This window comes from Osmia bicornis, chromosome 3 (genome assembly GCF_907164935.1).
Source record: "Osmia bicornis bicornis chromosome 3, iOsmBic2.1, whole genome shotgun sequence".
Classification (NCBI taxonomy): domain Eukaryota; kingdom Metazoa; phylum Arthropoda; class Insecta; order Hymenoptera; family Megachilidae; genus Osmia; species Osmia bicornis.
The window spans coordinates 826993-849950 of NC_060218.1; the positions used below are offsets into that span (position 1 = coordinate 826993).

General features: G+C 41.1%; 1 protein-coding gene across 8 annotated transcripts in view; it reads right to left on the bottom strand.

Moving 5' to 3' along the window:
- Positions 1-22958, bottom strand: part of LOC114879610 (teneurin-m) — a 237706-nt gene that overhangs the window by 27715 nt on the left and 187033 nt on the right. For 2 of the 8 annotated variants that reach the window (XM_029194676.2, XM_029194670.2), the window contains exon 1: positions 3599-5015. The exons of 4 other annotated variants lie outside the window; for them this stretch is intronic. In XM_029194676.2, the coding sequence (XP_029050509.2) occupies positions 3599-3704 (106 nt within the window). In that variant the 5' untranslated portion in view covers positions 3705-5015. Of the gene's footprint in view, positions 1-3598; positions 5016-20672; positions 20746-22958 lie in introns of those variants that run through there. 2 more of the 8 variants (XM_046285254.1, XM_029194677.2) reach the window with 2 other exon arrangements.

Sequence of the window (22958 nt, forward strand, 5' to 3'; positions counted from 1 at the left end):
AATCGCTCATTACTTTCCTTTGCGCGTTATCGTCTTATAATATCTCCGCCTCGTGATTGGCCAGTCTTAATCCAGTGATATAGGATCTAAGAGCATGATCCAACTATTAATTAAAGCCTTAGCCGAGGAGGCTAGGTCGTTAGAAAATGTGTCGAACCTTCGAAGAACTTTCGAAACAGGATTCTCTAGATTCGTTGAATTTCTGCTATACTTTGCGAAAGATAAACCTGGCCAGAGTAGGTAATATTCAAAATGTTATTTAATACGTTGCACACCCATGACTGAGTTTTAGAACAATGGTAACGTTTCACTGAATAAATAATAGAGTGTAACGTGGATGGTGGTTGTTAGAGAGTTATGTTTTGTTTGAAAGCGTAATGGGATATGAAAATTATTGGAGAATCCCGGGCTAGATGGAAAATTGGGTCATTTCCGGAAGGCTCGGGTAACTTAGAAAATTATTTCAGCTTTGTTCACAAATATTGCCTCAAGCTCCACAATTTATAAAAATTTATATGAAAAACAGAAGAATGTATAAAAGTAGAAAAATTTGAAATAAATCATCGTTGAAGTGAAATCCTAATTACACCAATGTTTAGGTAAGAAGTTCATTTTCTAAAATTATGATAAAGAAGAAAATTATTTCTTCATGAAGACACGTTGAAAGAAGCCAGGTCAAAATAAATCCGCAAAGCCAAGGTTAAAATCGATGCAGTGGCCGTTTAGCTAAAGCTGGAAGCTGAGGGTAGACGAGCCTCGTAAAAGAAGGAAAATAAAGGAAGGAGATGAAGCAGAAACGGAAGGCAGAGGGTTTTCAAGGGTTTAGGGGAGGGGTTCTGCGTTTGGCAGATCGTGGATATTGGAAGCAGGCCTGATGAGGTCATGGAACACGACATTGGAAATTTTCAAGTATACTCCCAGTAAATCTTAACAATTTCCAAGCTTTTTATTTTAGATAACAATTACACTTTTCATAGCTTGCGTCATGAAAGTTTATATCAAGCACGGTACATCAACTGGTTCATTAAAAGCACGATATACAATATTCGTTTTCTTCGATTGTACTCGTGAAAAGAAAGCAAACACGTTTAGTGGAATGTTTATCAGGCTGACATTTCCAAATGTCGGTCGGTTTATCAGGTGTTCCCGGGTGGAAAAGCTTAAGGCTAAGTCACACGCACGCGTGTTCCCAGCCATGGGAACGTACGGGCGTGCATCGAATCGACGACGTCATTAAATTTACATAATAAGGCATCGCGTGGTTCGAATCAAGGGTTGCAACTGCTATTCCTGTTGCTGCTGTCTATTGACATTGTAACGTGGATATATTCACGAGCAGCTGCGAACGAATCCAGTTTCGACTTGAGCCGATTAACGTCTACGTAAATGTAAAATTAATGATAAATAAATACTTTATAATCTAATTTTTATCATTTGGAGAATTTCTGAAATTTGAATAATTTTAGTATTTCTATTAGGTTTATAGACATCAATGTAGGTTTGACGAACCCTCGTTGCATGAAATCGTAAAACATTGCTTCTGAAATTGCTATGGCGTCACGTTCGTCGTCAGCGACCCTCGCCAGAACGTGTTTCTATTATCGAACCCCCGACGTTAAAATGCTACTGTAACGAGGGAGGGCTTCTTGAATTACTCGACGAGATTAACGTGTAGTAATAACAAGGGAAAGAGGAGGGCAACCGTTGATGCAGAATATGCTGGAGGAGGAAACGATTCCGTGGTTGCCGATTCCTCATTAGAGGCACGCGCTTAGTTTATCGGTAACCTCCGGTAAGTCTATCTCATACCTGCCTCTGTGCAATTTAATTGCCAACTTAACCGTCGGATAGGAAAGCCTTCGCTCCTTGATGCACCGACGTACAATCATGGATCACTATGACCCGATGAAAGTTCGACGAGGCAATTACCGCGTTGCACCAGGGGTTTTACCCGATATGGAGCGGTTAGACAGGTGACTCAAAGACGTGATAGGGTCACAGGGTCAATCAGGGATGCTCAAGAGCTCACATATTCTATCTTTCTTTATCAGTACTATCATGTACAGTGGTAAAAGTTTCAAAGAATAATCAAACAATAACGATTGCTATCCAATTATAGTCAAAGCATCCAACCGCGTAACAATGGCCCATTTACGTCCGCAATGGGGAAGTTGCTTTCATAAACATCTCGTCAACACCCCTGAATCACGAAAACATCGCGTTTCTACTTCTCACTGTTGCAGCCCTCTCGTCGAACGGAAGTAATCCACCCCCTCCCCCCGCCCTTTCATCGAGGTGTTTTTAAACCGGTGAAAGTGTTGCTTCGGTAAAATCGATCCGTGCTCAAAATAGAGAGTGAGAGAGAAAGGCTTTTATCACGCGAACAGCAAGCTCGATCGTTGGATAAGCCGAGATTTCGTGGTGGTAATCGATACACCAGAGGTCTACAGGCGCATGAATTTACACACCGGCGGATAAATTTAGCGTATAGTGATTTGCATGCATCCTGGTGATAAGTGGTCGAGGAAAATGCAATGTGCCCTCGTCGTTTTTTCACTCTGACGTTACTGTTCGCGGTTTCTTTTCGTACTCTCTCCGTATAAATACCGTGGTACGGTTACAGCAGTGAGCGATAAAATGGCACCACTCTTCTTTCTCTTCCTTCTTTTTCGACACAGTTCGGGGAGGATCAAAATCGGTATTTTTCGGCCGGAATTGATTGTCCCGCGTTAACGCAGCAGTTGAAAACAACATCCTGGCGGAGTAGCAAGGTGATGTCACGCAACTGCATTATCACGCCGCGCGTTATTTGTCACGTGTGACATTTCGAAATCGTGATGCGTGGGAAAATTTTTCATGCGTCGAAGCAGGAAATAGCGTTCCGCGAGATTTCGATTCCGGCGTAAACCGGAATTCCTACCCCCGTCGCGATTCATCAACCGAAAGAAGGAAAATGGGGATCGCGAAAATTTGCATTATACCCGATTGAACCGTTATTATCCCGTTACCCGGCGAATCGTACGAACGTTTGCGAAATCAATTGTAGCGGATGAATTTTTCCGCCTTGATGGAAATTCAAAGTACCTATTTCATCATCAGTTTTACCAAACTCTAAGCTTCAAACTGATACTACTTTGCAATACCTTTATGTCACGAAATCGTGTCACACTTTCTATCTTTGGAAGCCAGCTATTTAAAATGCAACAAGGTAATAGAATTCCATTGTTTGCTACTGACCACTGGCCATTTCGTATTAAGAATATCAATGACACGTTCATATAAATATTCATTTTCATATTCATATTCAGTTTCGAAAAATTCTAAATCAATAACAATCTACTAGAACTACAATACAAACATTCCAGAAGGTGCAACAAACCGTGATAAATAATTCCAGCAGAAAACTCTGCTTAAACCGTGAAGAGGAAAGAAGCGGACGAATGCTGACTGAACGACATCCCGTCACGTTCGATTCTTGCCAAGCATCGAGGATCATCGAAATGACGAAAGAAATCGGCAGAGAAAATCCTTCACGTTCGAAGGACCGCACGGACTGGTTTCCGTGAAAGAAAAAACTACGTTGAAGAATACCACCCACCTCGACCACCACCGTAGCAGTACGTGTACTCGTTATAGTCCATGGACGGCCTCTTGAGTAATCCACCGCTGGGCACTAGGTCCAACAACGCCGTGGGATCGCACATCGAGACTGAAACTTTGATCCTCGTTCGTCATCGACGAATTCAACGTCACCGTTTTTGCCGCGCTTCAAAGGGACAACCAAGCCCTTTAGTAAAAGTAACTATCGGTTGAAATTAAAGTTGGATAAAAAATAGTCCTCCGATCGAATTGATTTAATCGTCCCTGTGTTCGGAGTGCGAAAAAGTTACTTGCACGTTTCGATTGAGAAAAATTTGCATGGATCGGTTGGCCGCGCGAATTTGCACCTAAACAGCCACACTTTTTTCAATGTATAGACTAAACTTCTTTCTAGGGTGAATTGAATCTATTGCCGACGGAACTGCGACTCGTTCGCACACTAGACACTAGAAACACTAGTAATATCCTTGGATAACGGTGCAGGGTATACACTTTCCTCCACTATTTTTATTCTTAGTTGAATAAATTATTTTGCGATAATTTTGAGTTTGATTAAATTAGGAACTTGGCACTTTCGAGTGATTGAACACTTAATTAATCGATAACACAGAATGTTCACTATGGTTTGATTGCTAATTACGAAAGTTCGATTGATCGATTATTATAATCGATTTATGACGAGTTACACTGGCACCAATAGGGTTTGAATTAAACTCGGTGTTCGGTACCGTTAACACTTATTAATCGATTATTATCGATTTTCTATGCTAATCGATCGATTATTCTCGGGATCGAAAGCGCTGTCCAGCAACGTTAGCGTGCACTAATCAATTATCCTCCAATGCGATCTCTATCGATACTCCGATTTCAGTTCAAAGCTCGCTCGCAATCCATTCTCGAATTGACGAATTACACTATCAATGCTGCGATTCGAATCGAATGTTTCTGTCGACAAATTACACCATCGATAGTATCTCTTTAAAAACGTTGAGTTTTTTCAAGCAGCGAATTACACTATCGAATCGAAGTCGATTATTATTCTTGAACGATAGCACCATCCAAAGTGATAGACTATCCACGAATCACTCTACCAATATTATTACTAAGATAGTTCCAATTAGCAGCGTTGTCCAGCAACGTACAGTTTTTCCAAAAAAAAAACACACACTAATCAACCATTACCCTCGATGCAATTAACCACCGTGTTTCTTCAAATAAAATCAACTTGTATTTCTTAAAGAACTACGCTGTTGAAATCATCGTTTTAATCACTATAATAGAATTCTTCCAGATAACACAGACTAATGGATTATTATTTCGGAAGGGTCGATCGACTATCGCGTTAATTTCGAAAGGAGAGTAAAGTTGCACGAGGGAGACAGGGATTACACAGCGCATCAGACCATCCGCACGCTTGCGCGGTCACTGACAGACTGAGGATACAGGGCCACCCGATGACTCCCGACACTGTGGCGGATGGAGCCGAAAGAAAGAGTGGGGGGTAAACGAGCGCCAGGGCGATTCTTCGTGGAAGGGGTGGCTTGCGTATGTATAGAGGGTGGATGGAAAAGGAACGGTAGTCGTCGGACGGAGAAGGGAGAGACAACAGCCGGTCTTCGACATCCCGACTACCACTGCTCCACTGATGCTGCAGTGAATCGCATCGTGAGATAGAAAGTGGTGCAAATGCGGCCGAGTCGAACACTTTGATTCACCATGAAGAAAATTGATTTTATTCGATAATCGGCACAACGATCTTTTTCTTTGTACAAACAGTTCATCAGCTTTCTATCTCAACAAATAATATCTAATCAGAGCACTTTTTCCTAAAAATAAGTGAGTCAAATTTAATCAAAGAATGACGCGTGCATTTGTTTAATAAAAATAATAACGGAGCAATGAAAATAGATCCTCGTGCTGAAATTTTTCTTCAAACTTCTTGCCCATAAATGCGCACCAGTATGAAACTAAAATTAATCCACGAATGTCGTAGAAATCAACAGTTGTTTATCCCGAATCAGTGTTTCAATACTTACATCAGCATACAAATAAAGAAGTTCGCAAGATAAATTTGAATGGTAGCAACAGTTCCGTTTCCATGAAATTCACAGAACAACGATAATGTTATCCATGACAAACGAGCGGACGATAAGCTCGTTTCAGAGAAAGAGAGGGAATTATCGAACCGACACAGTGGTCTTTTTTTCTTATTCACTGGACGAAGTTTTATCGAGTAACCAGGCTCGTCTATCGCAAAGTCGATTCTGTTTTTCTTCCGCAACGATTCGAATTACTTCCAGCAGCTTCGCGCCATTCACGGGATTCGCGCTCGACCTAATGCCTCCGTAATGCATCGGGAATTAATGGGCGAGAGGCGAGTTAACGAGTCAATGGTTAGCGTAACGAGACTTGAATGGGCCAACACGAATGCTCCTGCGTAAACGACCAGCCGAGAAAGTATTGACGTTAGCCAAAGAACGTCTGCCGTTTGCCCCTTTTCTTTTCCTGCCCCTTTGGTAAAACGGAAAACTAACACCAGATGGAAGCACCCGTGTAGTTCACTTTCAATATATGGGGATGATTACAAAATTAACGAGACTGTCATTGAAAATTTCATTACTCTCTTTTATTGATAACATTAATCGCCAGTTTAATTGCTAACTAATCGAATAATTTGTTGAAGGTATCATTATGACAGAATTGCGTACCACTGATCAGCGTATTAACGCGAGAAAAATAAAAGAAATTATCTGACCCGTATAATGGAGTACAGATTCGACGAAGGTCGAATTGCATAAATCATAGGAACAATTCGTTGACCCTTGCGACCTGTTTATCGGCACGACCCATTTACCAGAATTACGCAAATCGTCTTTATTTATTTATTCGTTTCCATGTATGTACATCGATACGTTATTCGCGGTGGATAATTTAATCGAGTCGGCATCGGTTTCGTTCGAACGGAGAGCAGCTCTGAGAAGTCGACAGGTGGTTGAGAAACAAGAGAAACATCCCTCGTGAAACCTATATTTTGCATATCTTATCAAGGAATTATTATTTATGAATATGAAACCATTTAAAATCCCATTCAAAACTTTTCATTTTAAACCTTCCCAAGTTATATTTATAACAGTCCTAATTAATACAAAAGGTTGATTATAATATAAAATTGATCCGAATGATTTTTCAATATTTTCAACTATCGTGTAAAAAAACATACGTGCATACACGTTCACGGAATGCTTGTTTGATTCATGGACGGGTTCTGGTACGTGGAGCATATTTTCCAAATACCACTCTGCCGCTTTCAAAACCACCCCAGGCCATACATAAATCAAAATATATACAAAGATGTGTTTGAGATGAGGATTAAAATGGGCCCTGTGTGTGCCCGTGTACGAGTGTGTTTGGTTACAAAATTCGCGGGATTCTTCGTTGCCGATATATCGAAAAAACGAGAACAATCTCGTATCCACCGCAAAACCCAGAGAGATTGCGAGGAAATGTTCAATTTTCCAGGGAACAGTGCCGTTGGTCGATTTTCATTCGCGTGACCCAATTCGCTTTTCCGTTGGTCATGATTGTATCCAAAATCTCGACATTTTCCAACAACACGACTCCTCTGTTAGCTACACAAGAAGATCGTGTAAGAAAAATCCTCGAAATTTTCCAAAAAAATCATCAGCAATTATTGAAAATGTATTCTGACTGACCTGCTTCCCCAGCTCGGCAGCAAATCATGGAAATGGATAAAAATTTTTTATCCTTTACGTCATTAACGAAGAACAAAGTTCCTTTGTAAGATCGTTTCCCTTAAAATAGATGACTAATTTAAAAAAAAAGTCGTATATCATCCAGATATAGCCGTCACAGCAGTGAAAGTGTCATAAGTAGCGTGACTAGCTGTCGATGATCATTAAGGGTGAAAATCTCCAGTTCTATCAATTCCGACCCAGCAGAAAATCACTTAGACGGCCAGATACCAGCAACTTTACACCGAACCGAAACGATAACCCCGCCAAGCGTCCACGTGCATCGACATAAATCGACTTTTTATTAGGATCTCGCACGGACACGCCTCAAACTTGAGAGGAGGCGAACCACTCGTTACAAGCAGAAGAAGAAGAAGAAGAAGAAAAAAGAAAGAAGGGTAATCCTCTATCTCGGCGAGTTTATGTCTCTATAGGAAGCTCGCCAGCGAAACAGGGACGACCCTCTAGCTCGCGCTTAATCTCTTTAATCCACTATCGGCTGTAAAATAGTGAGTTAAGCCAATAAAACTGTGAAGCACGGTTGAGCCGCGCGGGAGGTCTGGCCAAGTAGTGTGCGCTAGGATCGAGGTTTGGAAAAAAAAAGGGGTGCGCCGTGTCTTGTGAAGGGGTCTCGCAAGGGGGCAACCCTCGGGCTCCTTAACATCTGCATACGAGGAATGATTGGTTCGTAAATTACCGAGCTCTCGGGTACTGATTTCTTTCTCGTTGCGCGTCGTGACCGAGGCGAGAGCGGTTTCCTTTCCTTGGTCAAGAGAGTAACTGGTCTTCTCGTGGATGCATCGAAAAAGAAAAAATACTTTCCTCGCACGGTGCAGCATCGCGCCTGTTAGCCAGAGGCTTGGATAAACACGCGTTCCGTAAGCGTAATGTGCTCGCCAGGCGAGAAGAAGGCGCGTAATAATGGATCGTTTCGAAAGGCTTCTTTCAAAGTGCCGGCTAACCGACGTGGCAGACCCTTCGGGATCGAGAGGATATGACCGTGCGATGGGGGTGAATATCTCGCAACACCGACTTCAATCACTTTCATCGAACCAGTAATAAATCCTTGCGACTATTCGTGGACGATAAAGTTGTGGGTGAGGTAAGGCTAGAGTTTAGACTTAGCATTTCCCTATTGTTATAGTTCTCCCTAAAATTCCTTTTATACAGTATGAAGATCTTAATTTCATGAACACATTCGCTAGTATGATAGATTAAGATATAAAATTGTCGGTTTCGCAGGTTTCAACGTGGCAAATTAGTGGCAGGAGGGAACATTAACGTAATACTAGCTCAGCGACGAATATCAAAACTCTTGCAGCACGTTCCCGGCATATTTCATAACTGTTAGTCTAGAACGCGTGTTCGCCTCCTAAGAAGCTCCGAGACGAAGGGTGAATTCCATGAATCTTGCAAGCACAACTTGCTCTAAGACGAGGAAAAAAATGTTACGAATAGTTGCTAGAGGAAAATAGTCTCGTGTAAATTACTCGATAACGTTGGAGATTAATCGTGCAAGTTTGGACAGGTAGAACGTGCCGTTTTCTTCGAGCACATTCCACTCCAACGAGTTGCTAAAAACCATGGATACATTAAACGAAATATTATAAATTATTAATATGAATCGTCTCGTAGACGTAAGAAACAAATATCTTGAAGGTCTTGAAATTTGAAATGCATTTCCGAATATTTTTCATAATAAGTAAACTGAGAATGTATATTTCAAATTTAATTTCTAATTTGGAATGCATTACTATTATTAATATTACTGATTTTGTAGGACTTGGAAAAATATTTGATATGTATTTTACCTTTTATCGGCCATCATCTATGCTGGAAAAGTGAAAACAGCCTTCCGGTTGCAAAACATGTTTAGTCTGGAAAACTATCCGTTGCAGAGAAAATCGATTTCTGTATTTTTAAATCCTGCATTCGTCTGTGTAAACGAATTTCCCAAACAAGTGATTTATTTAAATGGTTTGGTCATTCATAAATACCATGATTAATTAATTGGTCTATTAACCTTTTAATAAGCGAGTTGCTCGCTGTGTGTCGTAACGTATGAACGCGATATCGCGTGAAGTATCGAGTACGTTTCACAAGGAAACACATGACCGCGAGAGTGGAACGTTTCTTTTGTCGGGAGCAATAAAGGTAATCGATTATGTTATTGCTTTGTGCGAAGGCTATTGAATCGAACATCTGGTTGCCGAAGATCTGTTTAAAGGATCACCGTGTCCACTGGATCGTTCACCCTTCGAAAACGTTACTTTGCAAAGTCACGATGAACCTGTTCGAATCACCCTAACTACTGCTTCTCTTTTTTTTTCTCACCAAAATGGATGGCAAGTGACGGGCAGAAAATTTAGAACCATGTATAAAGTACCTTCGCGTTTGAAAGCGAGAGATATCTAGTGTAAATCATTTTTACGAAAATAGAGAAAAGTTGCCTTTTTCTAGTATTAACTTTATGATAAATTTTTGATTTAAAATTTTTATTTACGGTTAATTATCAACACAACAGATACAAATGAAGAAATATCAAAACCTAACGTATTTCCTTGCTATCTTCTATTTTATATCATAGTAAATGACAATTTTTGTTCAAAAATGGTTCCATTTTACTCTTTCAGTTGGGATTCTCACAATAAGTCTGAAGAAAGCAGGTAGATGCGATACAGCTCTCCGAAAAACCGGGTTAGCTTTACGAGGGCGAGCTCGCCATCTGGTCGACGCGCAATCTGACTTTGTTCTTTTTTTTTTTTTTTACGTAATCCCAGCCGTTTCCCAATCTGGGACGAGGAACTCGTTCCTTCAGCCCTTTCTTCCAAAGCACCTACGAGCAGGGTTAGGCTTGAAGCCGGTATCGCGGCGAAAATCGAATTCGGGATTCCCGATCAGCGTTCACCCTACGTGAGAATCGGCCTTTGTGTCGCTATGTCATTCGAAAACTATTCTGTGAGATCTAAATCCGCGAGATACAGCTCTGGCTATAAGCCGCTCGAAAACCGTTGGAAATCGTTATGTTCTTCTGATCCGTTTACAATGTATTCGGCCTTGATTAATAATACTTGTTTAAAAAATTCCAAATTTCAAGATTGCAAAATGAAAATTCTTAGGTTTCAAAATGACAAATTACTAAATCTGGAAAATTATAATGGCAACCGCTATCGATCAGACGATAGCAAAAATTCTTCAGAGGATAAACGGAGCGACCCATTGGAGCTGAATTTGATTTCCACCGACTTAACGTGCCTTTTCACCGAGAAATGGACGCTCTTGCGAGAAACCTTAGCACGATTTCCTGTCTCTCGAGGATACAACCTCCCTCCGCCCTCGCAGGCCATAAACCTCTCGAAGGTAAAAGGGATAGGCCGGAACTGGTCGGCTGTGTATGCCTGGAAATAAGGGACGACGAACGTCGCAACCCGAGGGAAAACAATGTGAGATACGGGCGAATTCGAGCGATAAGATCTTCAAGTTTGTCGCATGAAGAGGAAGTGTATCACGGAAGTCAGGATTCTTTGGCCGGTCGTGAATACAGTACGGCACGTTCTGCCATCACTATTACCACTCATAAGTATGTATAATAATAAATAAGGTAGCAGACATTTATTTATGCAAAACCCAAAAGGTATTTATGAGAGAGCAGATTTTCTAGATTTAAATGGTAAATAAAAGACAGTAGGTGTTTTCTGGCCACCAAAGGAGAAGATCGTGCTTCAGAATTCTTCATGGACCACCAGATACGAGAGATTAAATGACTGGTAACTAAAAACTGGCGGGACCAGTACTTTCGACCTGTCCACCTCCTTGATCACCAAGACGATGCTTTTTCGATAGTTTCACCCTTTTTCTCACGGAAGCTAATATCATGAAATATCAGAACGTTTAATTACAGTATCATCGTAACACTATACATATACGTATAGCGGGTATATTATGAACCATGAATAACTCTGAAGTTTCAAGATTAATCATCGTATCACAACATCTTTTCAGGTATTTCGAAACTATGCGATCTTCGAGGTTCCCTTGGTTTAGATTCTTGTAGTTTGCGATATTAGAAACTTTTAGGTGTAAGAAGCTCACTTTTGGTATAGAATTCTAAACTTTGGAAATAAAAATTGGTCCTCCTTCGTTCTAAGATATGCGCAAGAAATACGCAAGAATTCGCGCGAAGGACCTGCTAATAAATACTTGAGGCAGAAAATCGTACGCTTCTTTACGATCGTACCGCATCCTCGGGTGTACATACGTCGTTCCCAGGTATTCCGGGTCTACCTGACAAGTGCTCGAGGCGCGCCGCGTACTAATGATAACTAACGGGCGTCCGAGAACAAAGGATTGGAATAAATTTTCGAGGGTCGACAATGCGCGGGAGGGGCCATCGAGTCGCTTATTTTCCTGGCGTTTACGAACGCCGATGCTAATCTCGATGGCCCAACGGGAGATCCTTGTGTGCACGCCGGCTTTCTTCATAGGCCAAACCTGGCCCATCTAACAATCCAAGGCTTCCTTCCCGAAGGAATCTCGAGTGAGGCTCAGCTTGAATTATGCTAATGCCCTCCCTTGCCCATTGCCCAGTTTACCAATGTCCACGTGGATGATCCTCCTCCCCCTTGTACGTCGATACGTTCCGGATCGAGTAATCGTATTTCTCTCGGCCGATTCAAACTCTCCATCTGAAAGTATTGCTTCAGTTTCGAGCTCTACGTTCGATCCGGATTAGCGCGATATAAAAGGGGCTTGGATAATCATGTAGGATTATCTGGAAAGTTTCACAATGATTTAATACCCATTTGTGGCTGACACTTAAACTTCCATCAAAATCTATCCTGCTAGCTGAAATTAATTTTCATTCAACAATTATTGATATGTTTAAGCAACTCTGAGTAATTATGTTAGTAGATGTATAAATTTGTAATTTAATTGCCGCTTTGAATAATAAGTCATTTAACGTAGTACTAAAACACTGGCAAGTTTTCTTAATGGAAAAGCCTCTTCATTCAACTGTAAATGTATTCCCAATGCGTATAGAACAGTTTTCATGGAAATATACATAGGTAACTCTTGCCGAACTTTAATCGAAGATCTTACGTATTCGCATAAATATCACGTTGCATGAGAACTTCCCTACTTTATCAGGGCTCAAAATTTCATCCGTTAAGTATCTTCACGAATAACTAGGGATTCGTCAAGATTCATATAGAAATCCATCATCCATATCATTAGAAATTCTTTTATTTACCTAATTAAAAATTCTTGAAATTAGTGATAATAACATGGAACTTAACATATTCAACTTAAAATCCACGGTAATCTAAAAATTTTAACTGTGCTAAACCAAGCGTTTTAGGGCTCTCTCCAGAAGTTCCATGGAACACGAATGTCCTCGTTCGTTATAGTTGTAAATACCCAGCTATTTTACGTGATGTCGTAACCTAAGCCAACAGCAGCTAACAAACGATGCATAAACGTCGTTTTTGGCGAGAAGTTACAATGATTACTGTGTCGTGAAAAAAAGAAAGTAGAGGGTGAAAAAGAAAAAGGTCGCATTCGTGGACGTGTCGCAGGCGTTCTAGATATAATACCAGAAAAGGCACGTGACTCACGTGCGAAATTTTGGAGGAAACGGATGGCGATGCGTGATACGGTAGCTACCGCCGCCGGTTCGTTGAGCTTCCTGCACGTTTTACGTTTCCGTGCGTGTTCGCGCATGAAATAGGCCAGAAACAGTGCCGAACCTTCTGTTTGCAGTGTCGCTTCGGGTTCCCGAAATCACGGATGTCCGACACGCTTCCAGTAAAACGGAAGCTGCTGAACAGACGTCGCTCCCGACGACAGAAATTCTTTGACTCGTGCCGAGTGAAAAATGATTCGACTTTGTGCCGCGCTGTTAGGGGATATTGAAACGATTCGGTACATTTGCGGTGCAAATTGGAGTACGTTCATTTGGTAGTAGGACTAACGAGCAATTTTATTTTTTAGTCAGAAGTCAGCTGGTTAGTAACGATAAGGGTAGAATTTATCTTTCTCAGAGGAAAAGACAATTAAGAGTAGCTTCAATTAATTACCCAGGGCAGCACTTCTAATTGAAACGAAGAAATCTAAAAGACGTCCACGTGGACGATGTCAGAGTTGTTTTAAACACTTGCAACGGAGCAGCTCAGTAGCAAGAGCAACGAAACAAGTTACCATTGATTGTCCGCCTTAAATGGCCCGTACACTGGCCGGTGGAACAATGCCAAACTATCCAGCATCCGATCTAAGCGATTTCTGCGAGCGAGAGAGAGTCGTTGGAAAGATTCGCAGGGCGAACATACGGTCGATCGAGCGTCACGAAACAAGCCGACGACCAAGCGTGGTGTAACATTAATGTGCTCGTTGACATTGTGTTTACCCTAGCGTGTACACAAGGGCCGAGTAGGAAAGAAGCGACAAAAGCGAGAGCCAAGACGCGAGACTGCGACAAAGAGAACATTTTCGAAAGGGAAGTCGCGTACAGGTCCAGGATCGAGCGACGAACACACAGGGGTCTCTCCCTCCTATATGTCCATAGATGATGAATGTCGGGACCTTTCAAGTCCCTCTGCCGACTGTCCACCTTCCCCTTCCCGTTACTCTTCGCTGCTGATTATCTAATACGCTCGGGTCAATGCGGAGGGGGACGCAATTCGACTGATCGTTGCCAATTCCGATCGAGGACCGTGCGCCATTTATGTACACTGCAAAGATTGTAAGTTGGCATAATAGGCCTACATTTCGGACATGCAGTAAACTCTCGTTATACTGCCGGTTAAAGGGTTGAGTGTCGAAGCCCTCTCTCTCTCTCGTTCTCAGGTAGTAACCTTCTTAAGGCCTAATTTATATTGGGCCAATGGGCCTTGCTAGTTTATACCTGGGGCGAGAGGAGGATAGCCTATCCTCCAGGTAGATAGAGGCTACTTGCCCAATGTGAACCCGGCTTAACGCACGCTCCATGACTGTCGCGCACGAGTGGTTTACAGGGCAAAGCTACATTTTGGAGCCTGTTTCCCGTCCTTTCCAGCTCCCGATCCATCGTTCGACCTGGGCCGTGGACGACATACGGTACCCGGGGTGCCGGTCCCCGTCGAATGGCAAGGACGAAGAAAAAACTTGATATACACGCACGAGCAAGCAACCCTTTTCGTAGAGGGTTCCGACTGTGTGTCCTGGCATTGTGGCGGGATCGCCTTTTCCGGTGGGAGCTTCCCGTCCTGGAAATTGCTAGGCTGCCACTCAAATTGGCCCGGCAACGAACAATCGGGCTTATTACCAGGCATTTGTCAGCACCGCGCTACACTCTATGGGTCTCGCGTTACCTATTTCATGGGGGTAGCTACCCAACTCCCCTTTGCACCAGCCTCCCCGTGTTTAGGGCTTGTATTGCGTTTAATTTAAGAACGCGACACATTGTTGCGATTCTGGAGGGACGGAAAGGAAATAGGCGACACCTGTCGAAATTTCAACCGGCAAACCGGAAATGGAAACGGTTAAACTGGATTCTTTTTGGAACTAGAAAACTAGAGTACTTGACCATTTGTAGGTTAAATATCAGTTATCCGAAACTCTTCCTTTTCTATGAATAAAATCAGTTTTACTGGAGAAAAATTGCTTCAGCGCTTTAAGGATCGTCGCGGCCATTTTGTCCATCCAATCTTATCTTGCGTCCCTCTCTTCTTTGCTTGGTGATTTTCGAAGATTCAATAACTGACAAGAGAATCGAATCTGCTCCGGGGGGAATAATGGCCACTAGAATTGTCCCGGCCCGACTGAACAAACCATTGAACGTTTAAAAAGAGGGAAAAACTTGAAAAGTTTCTTTGACGAGGGTAAAGATTAGAGAGGGCAAACATACTTGACCGTCTAATCGCGTCGTTGAATTTTCACTCCTTTTAAACACTCTCGAAGAAATTTCACCAGTTACCAAGGGGGTGACAATAATCAGAATCGAAGAACGAATAAGTTTTCTTCTGTTGTTTAACCGGTGGATGCTGAATCAATAGTAATTCAGACCTGCACGATATATACCAGAGTTTTTGGATTAAAGTTAAAATTAAAATTGAAAGTAGTATGTATACGCTACTTGCTGTGCATAATTGCTCTAAGCTCTGCTCACCATCCACCTTCCAGATAATTGAACTGGATGCCTGGCAAAAAATCTTTAATCCAAGAAAAGTTTGATAACTTATTCCACGAAACGCATGGGACACCAGCTTGGAAATGCTTTTACCGAGGACACGGTTTTCCACTAATAAAGAAAAAACCCTTTCTAATTATCGGCCAACCTATCAGCTTTATTTAAATCCATTTAGACCACGAAGAAGAGCTGAGGAACGACGGACAGATGGGTTGAAGAAAAAGAGGAATGGACATATTTAAAAAACTCCTAAATTCCTAGAGACATTGAAGTTCCAAGATTAAACAAGGAATTATTTACTTGAAATATGGGTACTTCCAAAATGTCTGAATTCATAATTAATATCAAAGTTGACAGAAGGATTCAGTCAACAGAAGCAGCCTAATGACATGTTTGTTTTTAAGCATATTGAAGTTTTCTCATGCCAAGGGTCGTTACGTGACAATTTCAGACCGGGTCGTGATCATCGGCAAAACGCATTAGCGGTGCATGTTTCCTTTTTTTTTCGTGGTACGGTTCCATTAATCATTCACAGGCTCCAGCTGAGCATCCAGATCGATGCCGCGTGACAAGTTTTGAAGCAATTAGACACCCTTCGAGATTCCTAGCTGAAGAGTCATTCCTGATCCTCCCCTCTTTGATAATCCTTTTCAGCTCCGTTTGATGAGACTCGATAGGCTCGAAAGAAATCATCGAACACGTAGGACAGTGTCAGTGTTAAATTTTGAAATTATGATTTTAAAGCTTTCGAAAAGCTTATGTATTTATTTCTAGGTTTAATATTTCAACGATATTGAAGCGAAAATAAAATTATTTTCTTTTCTTCGCTATCCTATATCCGATAGTTAACCGGACGCAAGAGTGCGACTCCACTCGGCCCGTTATTGGATCCTTATTTCAGCGCAGACTTTACCCTCTCAACGACGAAATATGCTCGTATCAGCACGCACGAGCTCTCTTATTGACCACGCCGTCCTCTTTCTTTCTGACCACGAAAGGAACGTGGAGATCGTAATACGTTTAGGTGGCGGAACGTTTGCCCGGAGACAAAATGAGAAAAACTCTATACGCCTTATTCAACCGTACCTCGAGTAAGCACTTTCTTCCCTTTGCCTCGATGACGAAATGAAAAGCGTTTTTCTTTCGATACCAAAGGTGAATCGTATCGGCCTTTAAAGTGGCAATAAAACGATATCGTTACAATGATGCCGCAACTGTAAAAGATATTAAACCCTGGCAATAACTACTCGAGATGGATTCTGAACGTACAGCATCGAGCATAGTAGGCTTTCCTGGAGAAAATGGGGAAAAGAGACTTCACCAGGGAATCGTTTTATACTTTTTGGACGCATACTCAAGATGCGTTGGACCATAGATTTTCGAGGACCCTCTGTACCAAGTCGAAAAGATGTTACACGGCTAATCGGCGTGTTCAGCGCGACTAATCGGACTTTCGGTTCCTAAGGACATCTGTTACAGTCGAACCGGATGCTACCTCCACGCAAGCATCACGCAAACGTGTTTGTCATACCGACGACTTTCGGTGTCGTCGCGGTGTTCGAAAGAATTAGAGGGACGCTTATTCAAACACGCACCGTTCCCCTTCGCTCCGAATTCATCTCGTCAGCTTTGGACAACTGCGTGCAAGGTTGAGGACAAGTGTAAAGAAAACTATATTCGTCTGATGCGCTAAATGAAATTTAGCTCCAAAATTTTTGGTTCTCTTAATTCAAAAATTCAAAAATTTTAACAATTATAAGGAACCTAGGGCCTTATAAAAGAACTTATTAAAATTAAAACAAAGTTCTTATCACTTTGTTCCGAAAATCCAACTTCATCCCCCAGATGTTCCATACTGCAACATTTTAGAAAAACGGTCGTTTAAGGGTGAAAGAAATTCCTGAAGCGTAGCGAAACGACGTAAAAGCAACACCGTAACAGAATAGTGAGAAATACGAGATGCAGGGATTAGCAATTTCTCCAAGTGCGGCTGCTTTACGTCCCTAGGGTACCATAATACCCCCCGACAGCAATCGATGCTGCCATCGATCACTCGAACCTCGCACTCAAAACACGAATCTTCCTTTCGATTTCTCCCAAGTCGTTTTGCATACTTTCACCTTTCCATTTCGTGTGTTCTTGATTTTTCCCAAAAATTTGGCGATTACTCTTTGTGAAAGAATTGAATTTGAAAATTAATTTTTTTTAAAAGTAAATCAATAGATGATGGAACTATATTAACCCTCGGACGATGGACCACGGGGAGAGACCCAATTTTAATTTAATTGAATTTTATATTTCAATTTTCTCATAATAAAAAATAAAAGTGTAAGATATTATTTTTCACGTGGTATTTCTGAAGAAAGACAAACATGAAAAACAGAAGTCCGACTTCACACTTTTCCAAGTCACAGCTGGAATTGTTTGTGTTAAGAAGTGTCATGTTCTCGTGGTCCATCTGGATGTCGGGTCAGGGATCATGGTTCGGGTCCACAGGATGTACAACTCGTACGTGACCCACGTACAAACGAAAATACGCTCTCCTTTCGGAGCAGCTTTATAACTCCTCGATTCTTCAATGTATGTACTCGTTTCCAACATGTATTTAAGCAGTGTCCTAAGTTCCATTTCTATTTTACTATCTAGCTCCAAATACAATTCTCAACAGCCTAAATTCTTTATCATTAATTAAAACGACATAATTTAAATGACGAATCAGATTGCAATAGTGCAAATTGCAGGGGGTCAAAATGACCGAGAGTGCGGCTTGTACACCACGTGCCACTCACCGGCATGCCGCAAGGAAAACGCCAAACGGAACGGAGAGAGCCGTACGTGACGAAGAACAATCGGAGACAGATCTCGGAACAGATGGATCGACGATACCACCAGATGAAATCCGGTAACACTCGGCACGTTCCTGGCCGAATAAAGGAAAACCATGCCAGGAAGCGTTTACGAATGTTTCTGGAGATTCTCTTGTGTTGATCGATAACATATCGCGCCACTTTCTTCCTTCATTTGAGAAATTTGTTCGTTTCATTGAAATAGATGATGTAGAAATGATCAATGACGACTGAGACCTCCAAATTTATGTTCCTTCTAAATAAAATAATTTTCTAAATTCAGAGCCAGCGGTCACCGGAAGGATGACGCCAGAAGGCTCCAAGGATCCGGTATGTCGGTATCTGTTGCGCACATTGCGAACCACCCAAAGCGAACAGTTCACGCCAATCTTAGCAAGCATTGTCCTCGCGAAGGATTTGCATTTAAAACCTAAACAGTCCTGACGGGGAGTCTGAGAGCAGGACAATGGACGTTCGGAGCCGAGCAGACCTCCTGGATGCCAGACGCACCGAGTCTCCTGCTGGGTGAATATATATTTTTTTTGGCTTTCAAGCGTATCTTTTTAAAAAGGACCCTTTTTCGGTCAGGATGTTTGAAGTACGGTTCGACGGCAGTCCTAATTTTTCCGTGGACACAATTAGAGCCTCTCTGTTACGCCCATTGCCGTAGCTAGGTAAGGGCTAGGGTGTGCCTGAGCCACCATATCAAAAATTATGGAAATAAGTAGAAAGGAAAGAAATTCGTTAGCTTGCATAATTTACATTTGTAATTTAATTTCTAGTAGATTTTCCTTCAGAAGCTTTCTAAAAAATTAACCATCCTCTTCATCGAGTCAAATCGAGCGTTAACGTTATTTTCTGACAACTAACAGGGTGGTCTGGTCACTAGACCAATCAACCGTTCTCGCCTCGAAGTAGCCCCTTGAGGTTCCTAAAATTACGAGGTCCGAGTCTCGTTCAGCCTACTGCTACTATCGGTCACTAACGACTCAATTTTCCTAGTCCCCGTTGTTTGTTTTTCCAATTTTCCGTGACCCAGGTAAACAGTCCTTTCAGTCCATGACCGACGTTCATTTTACTGAAGAACTGTTAGTGTGACCATGGGCGTAAGTGGGATTTTTGTTTGGGGTAGATCAGATCTAATTTTACCGAAAGTGTTGTAATAAGGCTTAAGCTTTTAGGATTTAAAAAGAAAATTTCACACCCTAACGAAAGTATATCTCGCTTAACACAGGATTCTTAATCTACGAAAATTGACCAGTTTTGATGAAGGATTAAGAATAACAAAGTGCTTTCTCTATCAAAATAACCTAAACGTTCTTCACAAATTGAAGAAAGGAGAGGGTTTTACCCTGACCACAATTATAACATATTCGAAGGTAAACATTGTCGAGAGCTAAGTATCGAAGAAAAATGTTTTCCTCTCGAGTCACGAAGCATTTAGGACATTTCGCTAGCAGAAAATTGCTTCGATAAACAGGGCGCAAAGGCAAGACTAAAGTCTCGGGTCCAGGTGATCGTGGGTAAGATAAACGACAGAGGACGGCTGCACAAACAGCTACGTTCTCGGTTTAACGTGGTCGAATTGGAAGCAGGTAAAATTCTGGGTCAGATTTAAAGAGCCTCTACGTTTAGTGTACAATAGTTTGTCACGGAAGTGCTAAACGATTGTGTGTCGGTTGCTTCATGTCCTACTCTTCAGAATGAACTCCATCCGCCTTTCAGCTTGAATAACATTGCAAAAACTCTCGGTTGGGTCTTTGTGAGCCACGTGGACTCCTTAGAATCTTAAAGGTACGACATTTTCTTTTGGGTCGAAGTTTGTAATAAGCTGGAGTATTATTTAAATAAAATATCTTAAAATAGGTTCGCGGTTTTCTCGGGTAAAAATATTCTACATTGATACACCTAATATTATTTCTTTATTTAAGGGTTAAAAGACAGGAAGTGCTCGAACCATAAATCTTAAAAAAGTCCATCAGAGTGGACCATATGTCGTTTATAAAAAACTTAAAAAATCACCGTTGATTTAGTATACCCGTAAACAAACAAGGTAACCTAATGATGATGCGAGACTAATTTTCGAAGTCAGAAAACAGGTTGTGCCTGTGAACCGTCATCAATAACGTTAGGGTTAGATGATCGACGAAATTATTATTTCTGTCGCTTGCCTTATGTTGCACAGCTAGTTCGTGTTCTTACGGCAATAATGTTAAAATTTATCAAGAAAATGAGGAAAATTTGAGAAAATAGATAAAGATAGAATAGAGAGAGAAGAAATAAGTTTAGAAAATATTGAAATTTACTTACACGACGTCTCGTCCGTGTCTGTGTTAGTGGAGCGCATCAGTGTTCATCGTATTTTAAAATCGAGTGTACGTACCTGGAACAGAAGAAATTCGAAATATCTGTCAGGAACAATTAATTATCCCAACGTTCGTAATCAAATATTTTTGAATTCCGCGGGATCACCAGTTCATTTGCGATATCATTAATCATTGTCCATTAAAATGAAATTATTTAACAGGGTAAATAACTGTAACCGTTGTAATTTGTATAATTTTCTACGAACAGAATAATCGTTTTCATTTTCAGTTTGTTCAACGTTGAAAATGATATGAGTATTAATTAATATTGTTAATAAATAAATAGAATATTGTGTGAAAATCAATGTAGTTGGTTATACAACAAACATGTACAAAATATGATTACAATTTTCGCACATATTTTTCATAAGAATTTTTATTAGAAAAATTTTATAAAAATAAAAATGATCAAGTGACAAAATTAGATTGTTTTAAGGAACATATTTTAATGGTAGAAATAAATATTTCATCTAGAACGTAATAAGGCATGAATATGAAAATGGGTAGCCGATAATTAACCCAAGAGTTAATCTTAAATGTATTTAAAAGGTATTACGTGTTTCACTGAAAACTTGAAACTTTCTTTTCTCTCGAATCGATGACTTCAGTTTACCCCTCAGCCTGTCGCCATCAATCACCCAGGGGCTGGCGAGTGGCGAGGGTGGCAGAGCTTCAAGTTGCAGCCCCTGATGACGGTGTTTAAGGTATATACCCTAAACTCGCAAGGTGTCCGGTGAAACGCGTTCTGACTCATACACGGCGTCAGATTAAAAACGCAACCCTTCGGTAATGTTAATTCGTGTCTGCTCCTTCGTCCCCTTGTGTGTTGCACTTTGCGAATAACCGCGTCGACGATATGAAATCCAGACGAACGTTCCTTCTCCCGTGGGACAGCAAGGACTACCGCGCGAAAAGAAAAAGGGGCAGGTTTTTTCATTTTATGGCGAGAGGTTGTTTCGCGACGAAATGAAACACGTTTCAAGAACGCGTTAAATATTCCATCGACCACGAATCGCAGCCGAGATGGATTTTAAGAAAAATTGCTTTGTGGACGTTGTAACAGAATGATCAGGGTCGGATTAAGATATTTTTAGGGTGCCATTACGCGATGATCGCGTGTTCGAATTTCAAAATTTCAAAATTTCAAAATTTCAAAATTTCTCAAAAATTTGATTCATAATCAAATAATATAATAATTGTATTTTTATTAATTCGTTTTTCTTCCATTTATGAAAGCACCCGAGGGTAAGGTCAAAGTGTGATTATACACTCGTGGGGCAAAAGCATCTCCCGACACGGGTCGACATTGAAGAGCATCGCTGCTTCAACTCGTTCGCATGCTCCTTTGTCTTCCCGGCCGGTTTCGGCCTTTCGCGATCTCAAGTTCGCCAATCTGACGTGCACAATGCACCTGCAACCGGCAACGAGCTTCGAAAGCATCTCGAGGGCCGATGTAGCAGGTGACCACGAGCATGTACATAACTTATCCCTCTTAAAATGCTTCTCGTTGCTTCGGGTATAAAGGGTACCGCGAGCAGTTGGCCAGCTGGAACGCGCGTAAATCAAAATTACATTCACGGTTAATTGAGATTTTAGACGTCCGCATTTTTTTCTTACTCATCCGTTTGTAGAACGATCATTGTATCGTTATTAATTCTGAAAAATTGAATCTTCTGCTTAATAATACATTTTATATCAATATTTGGAAATTGTTAAACGATCAAAGTACAAATTAAATCCTATTTAAATTCAAACATTTTGAAATGATGAATTTTTAGTAAAGGTAACTAACCAGGGAATTTTGACGCATCACGGAATATAATAAATTTCATCAATGGACAAATCCTCGTTATTTCAAATTCGTGGGAAAACTGTGACGCGAACAAACGCAAGTTCAGCTTTTACGTGATAACGATGTATGTATGTAAAAGTAAAGGAATTTCATTGGAGTAATGAATAAAATTTTTTAATTAAATTCTACATACAAAAAACGACCAATTTGTATGATTTTTTTTTTACATTCACCTTTTCTATAGAATTCAAATTTTATATTGCATAGAAAAGACAAACGTTTCCCTTCTTTTTGTGTTGAACTTTCCTATACCGGAAATAGATACCTCTCACGCTTTATGTTTCCTCTCGGCGAGTCACGAGCCACATTATTTATTCATTGCTATTATTTTCTTCATGGTCGTGCATCGGATACGTCTTTAGGAGGTTCGATCCTCCC